Genomic DNA, 18,504 nt, shown 5'->3' with positions numbered 1-18,504 from the left:
GTGACGGTTGTGCGTGTGGTTGTTTAATTAATTTTGCTGGTTTGTATTTTTGGGGCGAATGACAGTTGTGCATGTGGTTATTGAATTAATTTTGCTGGTTTGTATTTTTTGGGGGGAGTGATGGTTGTGCATGTGGTTATTGAATTTATTTTGCTGGTTTGTATTTTTGGGGCGAATGACAGTTGTGCATGTGGTTATTGAATTAATTTTGCTGGTTTGTATTTTTTGGGGGGAGTGATGGTTGTGCATGTGGTTATTGAATTTATTTTTGCTGTATTATATTTTCTGGGGAGTGACAGTTGTGCGTGTGGTTAGTGATTTTATTTTGCTGTATTGTATTTTTTTGGGGGGGGGATAATGGTTGTGCGTGTGGTTATTGAATTAATTTTGCTGGTTTGTATTTTGGGGGGGCGTGACGGTTGTGCGTGTGGTTATTTAATTAATTTTGCTGGTTTGTATTTTTGGGTGGAGTGACGGTTGTGCGTGTGGTTATTGAATTAATTTTGCTGGTTTGTATTTTTTGGGGGGAGTGACGGTTGTGCGTGTGGTTATTTAATTAATTTTGCTGGTTTGTATTTTTTGGGGGGAGTGACGGTTGTGCGTGTGGTTATTTAATTTATTTTGCTAGTTTGTCTTTTTTGGGGGAGTGATGGTTGTGCGTGTGGTTATTGAATTTATTTTTGCTGTATTATATTTTCTGGGGAGTGATGGTTGTGCGTGTGGTTACTGAATTTATTTTTGCTGGTTTGTATTTTTTGGCGGAGTGACGTTTGTGCATGTGGTTGTTGAATTAATTTTGCTGGTTTGTATTTTTGGGGGAAGTGACGGTTGTGCGTGTGGTTATTTAATTAATTTTGCTGGTTTGTATTTTTTGGGGAAGTGACGGTTGTGCATGTGGTTGTTTAATTAATTTTGCTGGTTTGTATTTTTGGGCGGAGTGACGGTTGTGCATGTGGTTGTTTAATTAATTTTGCTGGTTTGTATTTTTTGGGGGAGTGACGGTTGTGCATGTAGTTGTTTAATTAATTTTGCTGGTTTGTATTTTTGGGCGGAGTGACGGTTGTGCATGTGGTTGTTTAATTAATTTTGCTGGTTTGTATTTTTGGGCGGAGTGACGGTTGTGCATGTGGTTGTTGATTTAATTTTGCTGGTTTGTATTTTTTGGGGGAGTGACGGTTGTGCGTGTGGTTATTGAATTTATTTTTGCTGTATTATATTTTCTGGGGAGTGAGGGTTAGCCTTTCAAAGCCTTTCATGAAATCTGCAACAAGATTGATCATCAGATCAACCTAAAGATACAGATCCTGTATGAACCTTCGCCCAACATGGTGAACCCAGTGCTTCCTGCTATGAGAATGCACGAACAAGTCCTGGAGAATGTGACCTGCTTTCCATAATTGGGCAGCCATATGTCATCAAATGCCGAACTTGGTTAGATCCAACACTAACTCAAGTGTGCAGGAACTGCCTTCGGCCGCCAGATGTATTCAACAACAGAAACCTTTGACACGAGATGAAAATTCTTGTCTATAAAGCTGTTGTCATACCAACCCTCATGTACAGATTGAAGACCTGGACCACCACCACCTAAAGGCCCTCAAGCAATTCCACCAACACTGACTGAGAAGTGAGGGACAGAGTCAGCTGCTGAGCTGGAAGTCTTTGAAAATAGCAGATGAACACCACAGAGGAGAAAGAGGAAGGAGAGCGAGCAAGATCCTGACCGGCAGAAGCTTCCTGCAGAAGCCATGTACAGCGATGGTCAGAAATGCTGGGTGTCAAAACTGAGCCTGTTCAGTCATCCCTGTGTCCACCATCCTGTCCTGGAATCGAGCAAGAGACAATTTTCCTCACCACCAAGGGATTGCCACAGGACTTGATACATATATTGCTACATTATGTGTTATACTGCATTATATTACTTAGTACATATTGTGGTAGATTATTATGTGTTCGTTGTCGTGGTCATTTGCCCCTGTCCACTGCCAGAAGAGTAGTGCACCAGACCCTTGACAGACTCCCTGTGTGTGGTGAGCCCACATGCTGATGACAACATGTTGTCCCACAGTTGTAGACTTGCTCCCCCACCCCCGAGGCCTGGTACCAAGAGGAGGCCTCAGTATCTGTAATCCAGGCGAGGTGACTCAATCCCAAATTGTGTCCATCATAAAGGGTCAGTTGGAACGCCTTTTGTCTGTCTCCTCACCTGGGACCAATTTGCAAAGAGTGGCCCTACCAGGAGTTAAATGCAACAAATAATACAGCTGCCAGGATCACACAAACCCCTCCACCACCATTAGGTGGTGATTCTAGGAGGATTGTACACCAATTAAGGGTCATTGGGGGGGTCCCAACAGTCATGGGGTGTGAGGCGGGACAGGACGCCAGTCTGTCACAGGGCCCTTAGTACATAATCTGGTACATTATTATGTTTTATACTGCATCATGTTACTTAGTACATAATCTGGTACATTATTATGTTTTATACTGCATCATCTTACTTAGTACATAATCTGGTACATTATTACACTCAACAAAAATATAAACGCAACACTTTTGGTTTTGCTCCCATTTTGTATGAGATGAACTCAAAGGTCTGGTGTGGTTACACGTGGTCTGCGGTTGTGAGGCTGGTTGGATGTACTGCCAAATTCTCTGAAACGCCTTTGGAGACGGCTTATGGTAGAGAAATGAACATTCAATACACGAGCAACAACTGGTTGACATTCCTGCTGTCAGCATGCCAATTGCACGCTCCCTCAAATCTTGCAACATCTGTGGCATTGTGCTGTGTGATAAAACTGCACCTTTCAGAGTGGCCTTTTATTGTGGGCAGTCTAAGGCACACCTGTGCACTAATCATGGTGTCTAATCAGCATCTTGGTATGGCACACCTGTGAGGTAGGATGGATTATCTCAGCAAAGGAGAAGTGCTCACTATCACAGATTTAGACTGGTTTGTGAACAATATTTGAGGGAAATGGTGATATTGTGTATGTGGAAAAAGTTTTAGATCTTTGAGTTCATCTCATACAAAATGGGAGCAAAACCAAAAGTGTTGCGTTTATATTTTTGTTGAGTGTATGTTTTATACTGCATCATCTTACTTAGTACATAATCTGTGTTTTTACAAAGGGCAGACAAACAGGCAGCAGACTGATGAATTTCTGTGCTGACTGACACGTCTGCTGTTTTCCCACATTTCTTTGATAAGTGGTGCAGAAAAAAACTGCTGCAGTGGGAGGGATGGACGGACGTGAGCGAGTGACAGAAAGAGGGAGGGAAAAGAGGAGAACAGTCTGAAGTCTCCTCTGTTCTCCAAAGACACTCGGCTCCGTTCAACAGGTGAGTCCAGCTTCTACACTTCTCTGCTTTTTTTTATTGTATTTATTTGTATTTTATTTGTTTGTGTGTTTTGCTCTCGACCCATTCAGCTCCATGTTCTGTGATACGGGTCGTGGGTTTTGTGAGCATGATAAACATTAAAGACAGCAGAAGCTGTTAATGAGGCACAAAGACTGAAATGTTTCTCACAGAAGCACACGACAACTTATTTGTGTGTCAGTGTTTTTATGATGATGTTTATTTGCCTGTGTGTCCGCTGGCTAAATTTGAGAAGTTTGGCTTCAGGGTTTGCGGACAGCCAAAGTTTCCATTGGCTGGATAGAGTGACTACTTTTAGCTGAGGGTATTACAGTCCAACCCAGACTGGTTCAGACTGAGGTCTGTAGTTTTCACAGTATTTCTCACTGTCCTTTCAAAGTCTCAGAACTGTTTTACATTTTCCATCAGCATTCAAAGATGATTTTATAATTATACGTTTGTCACAGGACAAAATGTGACTTTTTTTTACTTGACTTGACCTAAATTTACTTCACCTGTATTTATTTTCATCAGTGCCCATTATTCCCTGTTTACGCCTCTTTCCCCAGGATGCTGTGCCTGTCCAAGCTTCTGCTGCTCCTTTTGGCTTTTGTGCCTCCTCGAGCTATGCAGGAGGTGCCTGTTCGCCTGGCAGGAACCAGTCGGCGCGGTCCAAATGAGGGACGTTTGGAGGTGTTTTACAATGGTGCATGGGGCACCGTGTGTGACGATGAGGTGGATATTAATTTGGCCAATGTCGTGTGTCGACAGCTGGGTTTTCAGCGTAGCTTTACATGGGCACACAGCGCCAAATTTGGCGAAGGACAAGGTAATGACAAAGCATGTAAACAGACTTACAAAGTAAGCATGCCAACATATTGGTTCTACCGAGTTTGTGGCTCAAGTCCTTTCTTGGTCTTAGGTCTGATCTGGTTGGACAATGTACGCTGCCGAGGAACAGAGCTCTCCCTTGCTGATTGTGATGCCAATGGTTGGGGCATCAATGACTGCACCCATGCTGAGGACCTCGGGGTCATCTGCAGCCCAGAGAGGAGAGCTGGTTTCCTCCCTGCCTCCCCGGTTGAGTCATCTTCATCTGCCAGGCAACAACCAACTGAACCAAGACAGAGAAACTCTTCACCACAGACTGCATCACTCCCAACTACACCAGATGCTCCAGGCCACATCTTGTCTTCACATGGAAGAGGCCATGAAATTGCTCTCCTTCGCAGCCCATCAACTTCTCGGCGTAGCAGCTTATCAGCACAGGAAAACGGCCATGAAATCCAAATCTTACAACGCAGTCGAGGGAGCTCAAGAGCCGGCCAACAGAGCGGACAACCTTTACCACAAGGCCATCAGCTCCCCACCCACCTGGTTAATGGTGCAACCTACAGACAAAGGCAGGAGACAGGAAGGACCAGTCCAGAAGCATTGAGACAGGTGGACAACCAGTCTCAGCCTTGGCCAGGTTCCCAAACCCAGCACCAGCAACTTAGTGGGAACCATGTGGAACCAGAGTCTGGTTTTCCAGACTTAGGTCTGGATTCTGACGCACGTTACCCTCAGGTAAGGACTCGTCCATCTACACTGATACAAGCCAAAGCACTAATCCTTCAAAGCTTCAGTCAGACTCATCCATGAACGAACCAAATGTGTGAGAAGAAATAAGATCTTCATCACCTGCAGTTTACTCATGATGATGCATTAAAGACTCTTCCTTGCTGTTAAGGTATGAGGATGATTATAAATGGCAGTAATTTTAAAACATCTCTTATTAGTCCTTTTCCAGCTGATATTTCAGTAATGTTGAGCTTCTATTCAACACAAATTCTTCTGATGCATTTACACTGAAACCAAAGGCTTGTTGTGATTTGGCGCTATATAAACAAACAGATTTGAATGAAATTTTATAGTCCTTGGATTCAGCAGTCGTCTTCTGTACAGGTGTCAGAGAGGGTTCATCTTGAAGAGGTCCGTCTACGGTCGGTGCTGTCCAGCAGCCACGGAGGTCTGGTGACTGAGGGAGTGCTGGAAGTGAAGCATTCTGGGAGATGGCGTCACGTGTGTAACCACGGGTGGGACCTCAGCAGCAGCCGTGTTGTCTGTGGCATGCTTGGGTTCCCAGCTGCAGCAGCATTTGACAAAAGTGCCTACAGGTGAGTCTGTGTGTGGAAATATCTGGAAAGAAACAAGGAAGACTTCATGAGGATAAAAGGGATGAAATCTGGCTGGTCCGTCCCCACGTGGTAGAGGTTACCCGCAGTAGCTGTCATTAGCACAACCACATGAAGCCTGACTTGTCCACCGTGGAATTAGCCAACCTGACTGACCCGTCGACTCAACAGGCCTCAATTCAGGCTTTAAAATAGTCCTAAAGAGTATGTTATTAATGTCAGATCCAGACGGGCAGATCATCATCATCATGGGGCCCGTCTTTACACGAAGCCTCCACTACATGGTTTTTCTTCCCGTATGGTCTGTCCCAGATGGTGGCAGCAATTTTATTACACTTTAGCAACTCGTGAGAAAGTTATTTATTCAATCTTATGGGTGGATTTTGTAACCAGATTTTCAAACAGATTAGCAGGAATATTTCTGCAGCAATGTGTTGAGTTCATAGTTCTTAAACATCTCTGTACCAAAAAGCAGGGGTGTCGGACTGGGGGGTAAAGGGTACTATGTACCCAGGGCCCAGAGCATGGGAGGGGGCACCACAAAAAACTGGCATTAAATACATTTTTGAGTTGCATGTTATTAATGTCCATACAATTCATGTTGTAAAAGAATATAATTAGAATAAATGTATAAATGTTGTGAAACATAATTCTGCTCTAACAATAATATTGAAAGATCTCTGAGGGCCCTTCCACCAGTTGTACAATGGTTTAGTCCAGGGGCACTGATGGCATGCTGCCACACACACACACACACACACACACACACACACACACACACACACACACACACACACACACACACACACACACACACACACACACACACACACACACCAAACGGGACCTGACAGAAAGAGGAGGTGTTTAGTAGAGCTGAAATAACTAATCGATTATTAAAATAGTTGTCAACTAATTTAGTCATCAATTAGTTGTTAAATTACTTTGTTTTACTGCAGATGTTTCATTTCTTCCATATAAATCAACCATTTCTGTAGCGCAGCTTTGAACCTTGAAACAATCAAAGCAGTGATTCGCAGATCGAAGCAGTGCTTCGATCTGGTGCTTTGTTGATTCAGTGTTTTATTTCGCTTAATCTTAAATTTTCCCCACCAAAACCCCCAAGAGCATATGTCTGTGAGTAATATTTACCTTTTTATGTTAATCTGACCTGTTATGGTCTTCTGAAACAGTTGATAGATGTATTTTATAACTTAAAAACGGGACCGATGCTAACGTGTTAGCATGTCTATGGCGTTTTCAATGTTGCAAATTGTAATATTTTATTCATTTATTTTTATTTATATATTAATAATAATAATAATAATATATGGAAGCCCGTTTGTGCCACTTGAAAAAAAGGTTTTTTGATTAATCGCGAGATAGTATCTCGCAATTCTGACTTATTATCTGGCAATTCTGAGTTACTATCTCGCAATTCTGACTTATTATCTGGCAATTCTGAGTTACTATCTCGCAATTCTGACTTATTATCTGGCAATTCTGAGTTACTATCTCGCAATTCTCACTTATTATCTCACAATTCTGAGATACTATCTCGCAATTCTGAGTTACTATCTTGCAATTCTGAGATACTTTACATTACAAAATGCATTGCCCCCTACCCCACATGGTTATGGAAGCCCATTTGTGCCACTTGAAAAAAAAAGTTTTTTGATTAATTGTGAGATAGTATGTCGCAATTCTAAGGGTAGGGGGCAATGCATTTTAAGTCAGAATAGTAGTAAGTCAGAATTGTGAGATAGTAAGTCAGAATTGTGAGATAGTAAGTCAGAATTGCGAGATAGTAACTCAGAATTGCGAGATAGTAAGTCAGAATTGTGAGATAGTAAGTCAGAATTGCGAGATAGTAAGTCAGAATTGCGAGATAGTAACTCAGAATTGCGAGATAGTAACTCAGAATTGCGAGATAATAAGTCAGAATTGCGAGATAATAAGTCAGAATTGCGAGATAGTAAGTCAGAATTGCGAGATAATAAGTCAGAATTGTGAGATAATAAGTCAGAATTGCGAGATAGTAAGTCAGAATTGTGAGATACTATCTCGCAATTAATCAAAAAAACTTTTTTTCAAGTGGCACAAATGGGCTTCCATAATAATAATAGAAACAACAATAACAGTAATAATAACTAATAATGCCACAATACAGTTTTAGAGAAACGGACAAAAAGAATCTGATAAAACAAAACAGAAAAGATAAAACCAACTAACAATGAACATAAATAAATAAATATAGAAATAAATAAGTGTTTCCTGTGAACACCTAGTGACTCTTAAACCACCACTTCATCCCTGTTTTATTAAGTTTAATGACAATTTGTTTTGGTCAAACCACATCTAAGCTGTGTTTTTACACAAGAAAAAATAAAATGCAGTAAACTGCACATTTGTGTCTTTTTTCATGAGAATATTTTATTAAATATAACATATTACGCTTTTGTCAGGCCTTTAAAATACTTTTGTGGACTCTTGCTGTAATATGTTGTCAGTGGTTGAGATAGTTGCTGTAGGCATCTAAACCTGATGGAAATCTCTTTGTGGTGTGTCGGTGATGTATGTATGTGCAAAATAAAACAAAACACTACTCCAGGTATGTTTCTGACGAGAATATAACATCATAAGTTTATTACAAGGTCAAACGTTGATGTTGAATGATAAAGGCCTTTTAATAATAACTCACTTAAAGAAATAATGGCAAAATGTAAGTAAAAAAAAACCCAAAACAATTAATCGAAAAAATAATCGACCGATGAACTGATTAGTAAAATAATCGTTAGTTGCAGCCCAAATGTTTAGGCTGAAATAAAATATGTCTTTCCTAAAAAATCAAAGTCCGGATTTCAAAAAAGAAGAGAAAAAAGGACAGGGAAAGAAAACTAAATCAATTCAATATGGCTAGTACCTAGGGCCCAGAATTTGGTGCTACACCCCTGCCAAAAAGAATTCTTTAATCAACTGAGATTTGGGGGGTTCCTCTTCACATTTTAAAATAAATTGTCTCTAAAGTTTAATTGTCTAGAATTGTCCAGGAATATGGTTTAGAATTAACATAGTTTACTAACCCTGTAATATGGTTTTGATTTGATGTACCTCAATAAAGCTGTGATCTGGTTTAGGTTTAATGTAGATTACTCACCCTGTAATCTGGTTTAGGGTTAACGTACATTGCTAAGGCTGTAATATAATTTTAACGTAGATCACTCACCCTCTCATCTGCTATGGGTTTAATATACCTCGTTAAAGAGGTCATCTGGATTAGATTTAATGTACTGCACTAAAACTGTAATGTAGTGTAGGTTTAATGTAGATCACTCATCTGGTTTAGGATTCATTTAGATCACCATCACTGTAATCTGTTGTTGTTTTAATGTAGATCACTAACCCTGTAATCTGGTTGAGGATCAACATACCTCACTGTCAGAGTTAAAATCTGTAAAAAGCAACTCAGTTAACTAAACACAAAGAATGATCACGCCATAGACTGAATTTCATTTCCTGATCAGGGAGAGCCAGCGTGACCCCTCGTCACTGTCCGTCAGTCAGCGCTGAAGGGCCCGCCCACTTTGCTCCTGAATTTATTAACACACAGACATATTACAGAACAATATACAAGGCACAGCTGGGTTTTTCAGTCAATTCATTCTGTATCACTTCGCACCTGGAAGGCGCCCTGCAGTCTTGCTCAGACAGATAGTCATTGTTCTTCAAGTTGAAACATTACAGCGCCAATAGTGGTACATGAACTCTTACATATGCATATATATATATATATATATATATATATATATATATATATATATATATATATGGAAAACAGAGAACAGAATCAAAACAAGATGAAAGGCAGTTCAAAGTAAAGACAAAGACATTAATATTTGATAATAATATTGACAATATATAGAAAACTCTATCATTATTCCCCCCTGTTTATCGAATTTAATGTCTACATTCTCAACATCATCACTGTAGAAACGTCAATAAACTTACAAACAGTGTACCTAACCATCATTTTGCCCCGTTTGGATGGGGTGACATGATTCAGCATCCAATAGCAATAACACTATATTGTAACAGGCCAGTAATAAACCATTAACTGTGGTGGAAATCATCCGTTGAGCCATTGATCAAGCAAGAGGACAAATCACAATATTTAGTAAGCTAGTTACCCCAGAACATTCAATATTAAGAAGCACATTCATCATACAACACAATTCAACGTTTTCCATCAGATACACATCTGTCGAACACCATTTCTTTGTATAAATATTTAAACTGATTGATATTTGGACATTGTTGGAGTTTCTCAGGTAGCTTATTCCAATTTTTTGGCCACAAATAGAGACACAGAAGCATTTCCTGGTTATCCTTGCGCCCGAAATTTGTTTTTTTTTTTATGATATAAACCCCTTAAATTATATATTCCTTCTTGTTGCATAAAATATCCTTGAATTCTGAGAGTTACTTGCTTAATTTTCTGTGATGTGATAAACAGTGGATTGGTATGATCCTGATAACCTGCATTATGAATTATTCTTAATGCTCTTTTGTGAAGGTTGAATAATGGTTGTACTGTAGTTTTGTAGGTATTGCCCCATACTTGCACCAAGTCAAGTAAGGTGCAATCAATGTGCAATACAGAGTATGTAGTGATTTATCATCAAGAATGTGCTTTGCCCTGCTTAATATTGCCGTACTTTTTGATACTTTCTTTTGACTATGTTGAATATGTGCTTTCCAGTTGATCCTGCCATCGATGACCACACCTGACAACTTGTTCTCTTTGACAGGTTCCATATTTACCCCCTGTATGTTTAATTGTATTCGTCTATTTTGTATGGTTTCCAAATAACATTATCTTAGTTTTTAGACCAATTTAGTGACAGTTTGTTCATATCGACCCATCTCTTCAACTTTATCATTTCTGATCCCAGATCATCTAGTAATTGTTGCAAATTATCCCCTGAACAAAATAAGTTTGTAACATCTGCAAAGAGGACTGCTCTAAACAGATCCGAGACTTTACATAAATCATTGATATACGATATGAATAACTTCGGTGCCAACACAGAACGCTGAGGAACTCCACAAACGATGTCCAGATATGAAGAACAGCAGTCCCCAAGTTTAACAAACTGTTTCTGGTTTTGTAAATAGCTTTTAATCCAATTCAAAGCCACTTCTCTGATCGCATAAAGCTCCATCTTTTGAAATAATATGTTGTGATTGTGTCAAAAGCCCTTTTTTTATGTCAACAAATAATCCTATCACTATTTTCCTTTAGTCCACATGTTTATTAATCTCTTCTATTGCATCTAAACCCATACTGACTACCATTAAGCAAGTTATGTTGTTCAATAGATTTATCCAATCTGTTATTGTAAAGTTTTTTCCAATATCTTTGAAAATTGTGACACTAGAAAGACACAGGCCTATGGTTAGTAAAAAGATGCTTGTCACCAGATTTGAATAAAGGTATCACTTTCTTCTGGTCTGAATTGTAACATGGTTCATATATATATATATATATATATATATATATATATATATATATATATATATATATATATATATATATATATATATATATATATATATATATATATAATACCACCACACAGTAAATGCCACAATCACAGCAATAATTGTCATAATCATCATCAGGGTGCGAAGTCTGCATCCTGCTTTGGCAGCAAAGCTCTCCATAGCTAATACAGTGTTTTGAACAACCTGTTGATATTTCTCTCCCTCTGTCCCTGTGTTTTTTTTTTGTTTTGTTTTTGTTTTTTTAAGGGACAGAGAGAAACTACAGTTCTGATCTTAAAGATGTCTTCTTTCTTTGGTGACAGTTCAAAAGGTGCAGTTTGTGTGGGCTTAGGGGCTGAAGGTGACAGTTCACAGTCTCAGTTCAGCAAGGGACTGAGGGAATCTGGAACTCTTTTTATGTTAGTTCCCTTCAGCTGTAGTGCATAAATCTGTACTATCATCAATATGTGTAAGGCATGCTGCAAGTGGAATTAAAATAATGTGTCCTGTACTCTGTCCTGTGCCCTGTTCTTGACGTTACTTCAAACACAGGTGCACAGGAATAGAACAGGATTCTCTTGTCTCCCATTCTCAAAGATGCAGTTTTGTCTGCTTCTGTCTCCTGGTCTGGTCACGTCAGTGCTGTATTTCAAGCTTGTAGTACGTCTGCTTCTGATCCTGGTTCAAGTTGACAGGCCTCTCCTTGGTCACAGCTGGTTACTCGTCTGCTTCAGGACTCTGGTATCTGCTTCAACCTTTGGTCTTTGTTCACTCCTGGTCACTCTGTCTCTGTTATGACGCACTTCCAGCCGTTACTGGGCCTATAGGCCATCAGCCGACACCATTGCACGTCGCTCCCCTTATCTTGTTCGGGATCTTTCAGGTATCTTTGTCTTTTGAAGTGGGATAGATGCACCCAAGATGACCTCTCTGCAATTTTCACTGCAGTGGGGGTGGTTAACAGCACTTGGAATGGACCTTCCCACCTCGGAGATGACCAGTTCTTTCTCTTAATTGTCTTTATCAGCACCCAGTCACCAATCTGAATCTGATTCTCAGGGTCCTGCACAGAAATAGGAGAGTCTGGTATCTTGTTAGCGTGTATGACATTCTTATGGGATAACACACGTCTCATATAATCAACTAATCCCTCATCCTCACTATCAGGCCCAGCTATTTTCTATAAATCTGGTATTCTGTAGAGCCTGCCAAAACTACAGGAAACATTTGACCTCTGTAATTGCAAACAAAGGCTACTGTACCAAATATTAACATTGATTTTCACAGGTGTTCAAATACTTATTTGCAGCAGTAACATACAAATAAATTATTTTAAAAAATCATACATTGTGATTTCCGGATTTTTTAAATTTTTTTTTAGATTATGTCTCTCACAGTGGACATGCACCTAAGATGAAAATTTCAGACCCCTCCATTTCTAAGTGGGAGAACTTGTAAAATCGCAGGGTGTTCAAATACTTATTTTCCTCACTGTATAGGTCAGGGGTAGGCAACCTGTTCCAGAAAGAGCCATGAGGGTGCAGGTTTTCTTTGCAGCCACTGACTCCACCAGGTGATTTCACTGATAATCAGTGAAATCACCTGGTGGAGTCAGTGGCTGCAAAGAAAACCTGCATCCTCATGGCTCTTTCTGGAACAGGTTGCCTACCCCTGGTATAGGTTAAGCATAGTTCACTAATCCTGAAAGTGGGTTTTGATTTAATGTACCTCGCTAAAAAGCTATAATCTTGTTTAGGTTTAACGTACGTAGATCACTCACCTCATAATCTGGTTGATGTTTAAAGTATCTTGCTAAAGCTGCAATCCTGTTTAGGTTTAACATACATCATGAACCCTGTAATCATCTTTAGTTCTAATGTGCTTTGGTAAATCTGTAATTTTGTTTAGCCTTAATGTATCTTGTTAACATACCTTACAAACCCTGTAATTTGGTTTAGATTAAGCATAGCTCGCTAACCCTAAAATCCGCTCTGCCCAGGATAACATGTGAATTTCTACTCTGTGAGATCAATAACGTCTATCTATCTATCTATCTATCTATCTATCTATCTATCTATCTATCTATCTATCTATCTATCTATCTATCTATCTATCTATCTATCTATCTATCTATCTATCTATCTATCTATCTATCTATCTATCTATCTGTACTACGTATAGCCAAGGTCAGAAGGATGGGAGAGGGAAAAAAAAAGACCATGTTACTTTGTCACCGTATATAGGCCCCCGGGCCCATATTCTGAATTCTTAAATTAATTTGATGAGTTTCTAACTTGGCAACCCGTGCAGATAACATTCTAATTGTTGGCAACTTAAACATTCATATAAATAAGCCTTCTGATCCCCTACACAAATCATTTATGGACATTATGGATGTATTAAGAATCCAGCAATGCCTTCAGGATTCATCGCACATGAGTGGAAATACCCTGGATTTGATTCTCGCACATGGTATCGCTGCTACAAATACTGATATAATGCCTCTTGCGTCGGTGGTCTCCGATAACTCACTTATTAAGTTTACAGTCTCATTGCCATGTTTACTGGAAAAAGAATCTTATTTATCATTGCAGCGACATGTCAACTCTTCACCTGGAATCGGATCCAGACTGCCTGATATCTTAGCATCACTTTTGGAAAATGACCATTCAGTAGACAGTCTTGTGGACAGTTTAAACTCAGCGCCGAAATCTACACTCGACATGATTGCTCCACCTATATTAAAACCATGCCCGCCCAAAAACCAGTCACCTTGGTTCAATGATGACTTGTGTGACCTCAAGCATAAGGCTAGCGGTCTAGAACGGAAATGATGTAGTTCAAAATTAGAAGTATTCCAACCCCCCAAAGCATGGCATGATGCTACCTTAGACTATAAGCATGCATTACTGACTACAAAGCGGACCTATTACTCTGATTTGATTAACAAAAACAAGCATAACTCAATGTTAGGATTTAGGGTTAGTTTTGTTTGACACTGAGGGAACACTTAATCATGGACAACCACATGTAGTTTGCCCTCCTTTTACAGTCCAAGATTTATTTGATTACTTTGAGACGAAAATAGACAACATTAGGTTAAACATATCCCAGCATGCCTTAATCCAGCCACTACACCCTGCTATTGAGGTGGGCACCATTACTGAGGCATTACCTAGATTTACAGAATTTGATAGTATCTCACTGGGTGCGCTGACGAAACTTGTAACGTCTGCTAAAAGTATGACATGCTTATTCGACCTGATACCAACAACACTGTTTAAGGAGTCTTGGGCCGACTGTGCTTGAAATTATTACTCTGTCATTAACCTTGGAATCTGTTCCTAAATGTTTCAGATCTGCAGTGATTAAACCATTACTTAAGAAATCTAATCTTGACCCTAGTATATTGAAAAACTGAAAAAGATGATGGTTCTTGGTCCAGCGAGACATCGGCATCAGTTTGGTCAATTAACGCTTAACCTAGATACGTTGTCATACATCACACTGACAAAGTGAGGAACCTTGGGGTAATTTTTGATCCCACGTTGTCCTTTGACGTACACAGAGATATTACAAGGACTGCTTTTTTCCACCTGCGAAATAGAGCGAAGATTCGTCCCATCCTGTCTATGGCTGATGCTGAGACTGATTGTTTCTTCTAGATTGGACTACTGCAATGTTCTATTTTCTGGTGTACCACAGTCCAGCATTATGGCTCGCCAAGTGGTTCAAAATGCCGCTGCCAAACTTTTGACAGGAAGCAGAAAGTTTGACCACATGACAAACACTAACATCTTCACTGGCTTCCTGTCTCTGTGAGGGTTAGGGTTAGAATGTGTGAATTTGGCACTATATAAATAAAATAGGTTTAGGTTTAATGTACCTCGCTAAAGCTCTAATCTGGTTTAGGGTTAAGTTAGATCCCTCACCTTTTAATCTGGTTTAGGGTTAAGGTAGATCCCTCACCTTTTAATCTGGTTTAGGGTAGCCTACCTTGCTAAAGATGTAATCTGGTTTAGTAGTAGAGCTGTCTGCTTGTGGATTTATCCTGCCGACTCCCCGTCAGTCGCTCCTGAAGACAATTAGCCTCACCTGGCTGTGGTATCAGCTATAATCCCTGTAATTATCCTGAGTGTTGTCCCCTTCACTTTGGGTGCAGCTGTCTGCTGTTCTTCCTAATTCTTTGGTGCTTTTGGGTTTCAGTCATTGTCTCCAGTCACAGCTGCTGTTCTGTTCACACTCACCTGCTCAGGAGGAATAGGCTCCTCCCCTTAGCCAATCCCTGCTCAGGCAACATGTGCATTCCTGGACAAGAGACTTAATCTGCATCGTCTCAAATCACCCTGCTGTTACTGGTCTGTGTGTCTCTGGCTGGCTGTTATATGTGCAGTGGGGCAAATAAATTATTTGATCCACTGTTGGATTTGCAAATTTTCCCACCTACAAAGAATGGAGAGGTCTGTAATTTTTTTTGTGACCAAATTTGTATTCATTTAACTTTATAACAAACCACGAAGTATCAAACAAAATAAACATACCCAGGATAACATCAATGAAAGTGCCACATCCACACACTCACGAAACATAACTCTAATTTTTGCCGACACATCACCAAAGGAAGCCTCACATCAAAGAGGCTTCAAGCTCTACTCGAGTCCACAGAATGATGTTTCCTCCTCAGCATTATGTAAATGTGCGGTGGACAACTCTAAATATGCTACATGATCTATAACAGACAACAGCCACTGACTGTGAGACAAAATGCATGTTTACACCTTTTTGGCAGCAGTTAAACCAGCCAGGAGGACCTTTTCTTGTGCTTTGCATAACCCAAGTTGAAACATGTCATTCAGCAGCAAACCACCAGTGACGAAGGAATATTAACATGTAAACGTGTGAACAGTTTCTTACTACCACTCATAAATAACACACCTGGACACTCCCAAACCAGATGAAAAATGTACCCACAAAGTGGCACGGGGTGCAGTTGGGATCAGCTTTGAGCTTCATATTGTGGAGTATACAAGGCATCATGTATGTCCTCTGGATAAAGTTCAGGTGAATTTGCTGATGATCCGGGTTCTTGGACAAACAAACCACAGAGTCCCAAACTGCATCTCCATCAAAATCAGGAACGTCGGCTCTCCAGCAAGCATCCAGATGTAACAGGACATAGAACCCCAATTCCAGTGAAGTTGGGACGTTGTGCAAAATGTAAATAAAAACAGAATACAATGATTTTCAAATCCTCTTCAACCTATATTCAATTGAATACACCACAAATACAAGATATTTAATGTTCAAACTGATAAACTTTATTGTTTTTGTGCAAATATTTGTTCATTTTGAAATGGATGCCTGCAACACATTTCTAAAAAGCTGGGACAGTGGTATGTTTAACACTGTGTTACATCACCTTTCCTTCTAACAACACTCAATAAGCGTTTGGGAACTGAGGACACTAATTGTTGAAGCTTTGTAGGTGGAATTCTTTCCCATTCTTGCTTGATGTTCGACTTCAGTTGTTCAACAGTCCGGGGTCTCTGTTGTCGTATTTTGCGCTTCATAATGCACCACACATTTTCAATGGGCGACAGGTCTGGACTGCAGGCAGGCCAGTCTAGTACCCGCACTCTTTTACTACAAAGCCACGCTGTTGTAACACGTGCAGAATGTGGCTTGGCATTGTCTTGCTGAAATAAGCAGGGACGTCCCTGAAAAAGACGTTGCTTGGATGGCAGCATGTGTTGCTCCAAAACCTGGATGTACCTTTCAGCATTGATGGTGCCATCACAGATGTGTAAGTTGTCCATGCCATGGGCACTAACACACCCCCATACCATCACAGATGCTGGCTTTTAAACTTTGCTCTGGTAACAATCTGGATAGTCGTTTTCCTCTTTTGTCCAGAGGACACAACGTCCATGATTTCCAAAAACAATTTGAAATGTGGACTCATCAGACCACAGCACACTTTTCCACTTTGCGTCTGTCCATTTCAAATGAGCTCAGGCCCAGAGAAGGTGGCGGCATTTCTGGATGTTGTTGATGTTTGACTTTCACTTTGCATAGTAGAGTTTTAACTTGCACTTGTAGATGTAGCGACAAACTGTGTTAACTGACAATGGTTTTCTGAAGTGTTCCTGAGCCCACGCAGTAAGCTCCTTTACACAATGATGTCGGTTTTTAATGCAGTGCTACCTGAGGGATCGAAGGTCACGGCATTCAATGTTGTGAAAGTGTAGGTACACGGACCCACAACAGGGGGCGTAATGAACGGACAATGGAGAAAGGTGAATAACAAGTTTTACTGTTGTGAAACGAGCACAACGAATACAACAATTAACAATTTGGGGTCGAATCCGCTGGTGTCGTGTGGGCAGGCTCGAAGGTAGGAGACGTCCGTCTCAGTCGAACCGGAACCACCCAGATCTCCTCTGCCACCGAACCCTGGAAATACTGGAACCGCCAAGTCCCGAATTCCCAGGTGGCCACTGCCTCCGCTCGTCGGATCCGGTACTGCTGGCGGGAGAGAGCAACAACACACAGGTGTGGATGCGACAGCACCCAGTAACGGAGAGGGGAAGAGCCGCCTCCACCTCTTGTCAATATATAGCAGGAAGGTGAGTACTTATCCAAGCAATTTAGCTATCAGTAGTCAGCAGTCCTGAAAAGGTTTAACAAGTTTTAGCTGGTTATTCAGTATATGAATGCAGAGAACGTTACCTCAGTCTTAAGGCGATATCTCGGCACTGAGGTGGAGACGCCGTCCTGATGATATACCCCCGGGCTGAGTGGAGTCAGCTGTGTCCAGTAATGGGTGACAGCTGTCACCCTGACTGCTCTCGTACGGCGGCGGCGCCCTCTGGTGCCTGGAGCCCGCACTCCAGGCAGGGCGCCCTCTGGTGGTGGTGGGCCAGCAGTACCTCCTCTTCAGCGGCCCACACAACAATTCAATGTTGGTTTTTGGCCTTGCTGCTTACGTGTAGAAAGTTCTCCAGATTCTCTGAATCTTCTGATTCTGATTATGGACTGTAGATGATGGAATCCCTAAATTCCTTGCAATTGAACATTGAGAAACATTGTTGTTAAACTGTTGGACTATTTTTTTTCACGCAGTTGTTCACAAAGTGGTGATCCTCACCCCATCTTTGTTTGTGAACGGCTGAGACTTTTGGGGATGCTCCTTTTATACCCAATCATGACACTCACTATTAGTGTCCTCAGTTCCCAAAAGCTTATTGAGTGTGAGTGAGTCTTCTCTTTGTAATAATTAATAATAATAATTTATTAATTTATATAGCGCCAAATCATGAGTAATTGCCTCAAGGTGCTTCACAAACATTTAAAAGCAGAATAAAATTAAAATCAAATCAAATCGACTTCCGGTTATGGCGACCGCATAAGGAGACGTGTC

The 18,504-nt window shown here is 40.6% G+C and overlaps 1 protein-coding gene across 1 annotated transcript in view; it reads left to right on the top strand.

The window, feature by feature from the left end:
• The first annotated feature begins 3,290 nt into the window (after positions 1 to 3,290).
• LOC117526428 (lysyl oxidase homolog 4-like) overlaps positions 3,291 to 18,504 on the top strand; it is a 98,812-nt gene continuing 83,598 nt past the window's right edge. The window contains exons 1-4 of the mRNA XM_034188502.1: positions 3,291 to 3,345; positions 3,933 to 4,192; positions 4,286 to 4,932; positions 5,311 to 5,522. Coding sequence (XP_034044393.1) covers positions 3,934 to 4,192; positions 4,286 to 4,932; positions 5,311 to 5,522 — 1,118 coding nt within the window. The 5' untranslated portion in view covers positions 3,291 to 3,345; position 3,933. The remainder of the gene's footprint in view (positions 3,346 to 3,932; positions 4,193 to 4,285; positions 4,933 to 5,310; positions 5,523 to 18,504) is intronic.

The sequence above is a fragment of the Thalassophryne amazonica genome, chromosome 15 (assembly GCF_902500255.1).
Source record: "Thalassophryne amazonica chromosome 15, fThaAma1.1, whole genome shotgun sequence".
NCBI classification, from domain to species: Eukaryota; Metazoa; Chordata; class Actinopteri; order Batrachoidiformes; family Batrachoididae; genus Thalassophryne; species Thalassophryne amazonica.
The sequence above is the reverse complement of the archived record's forward strand: the minus strand, read 5'-3'. Positions and strand labels throughout refer to the sequence as shown.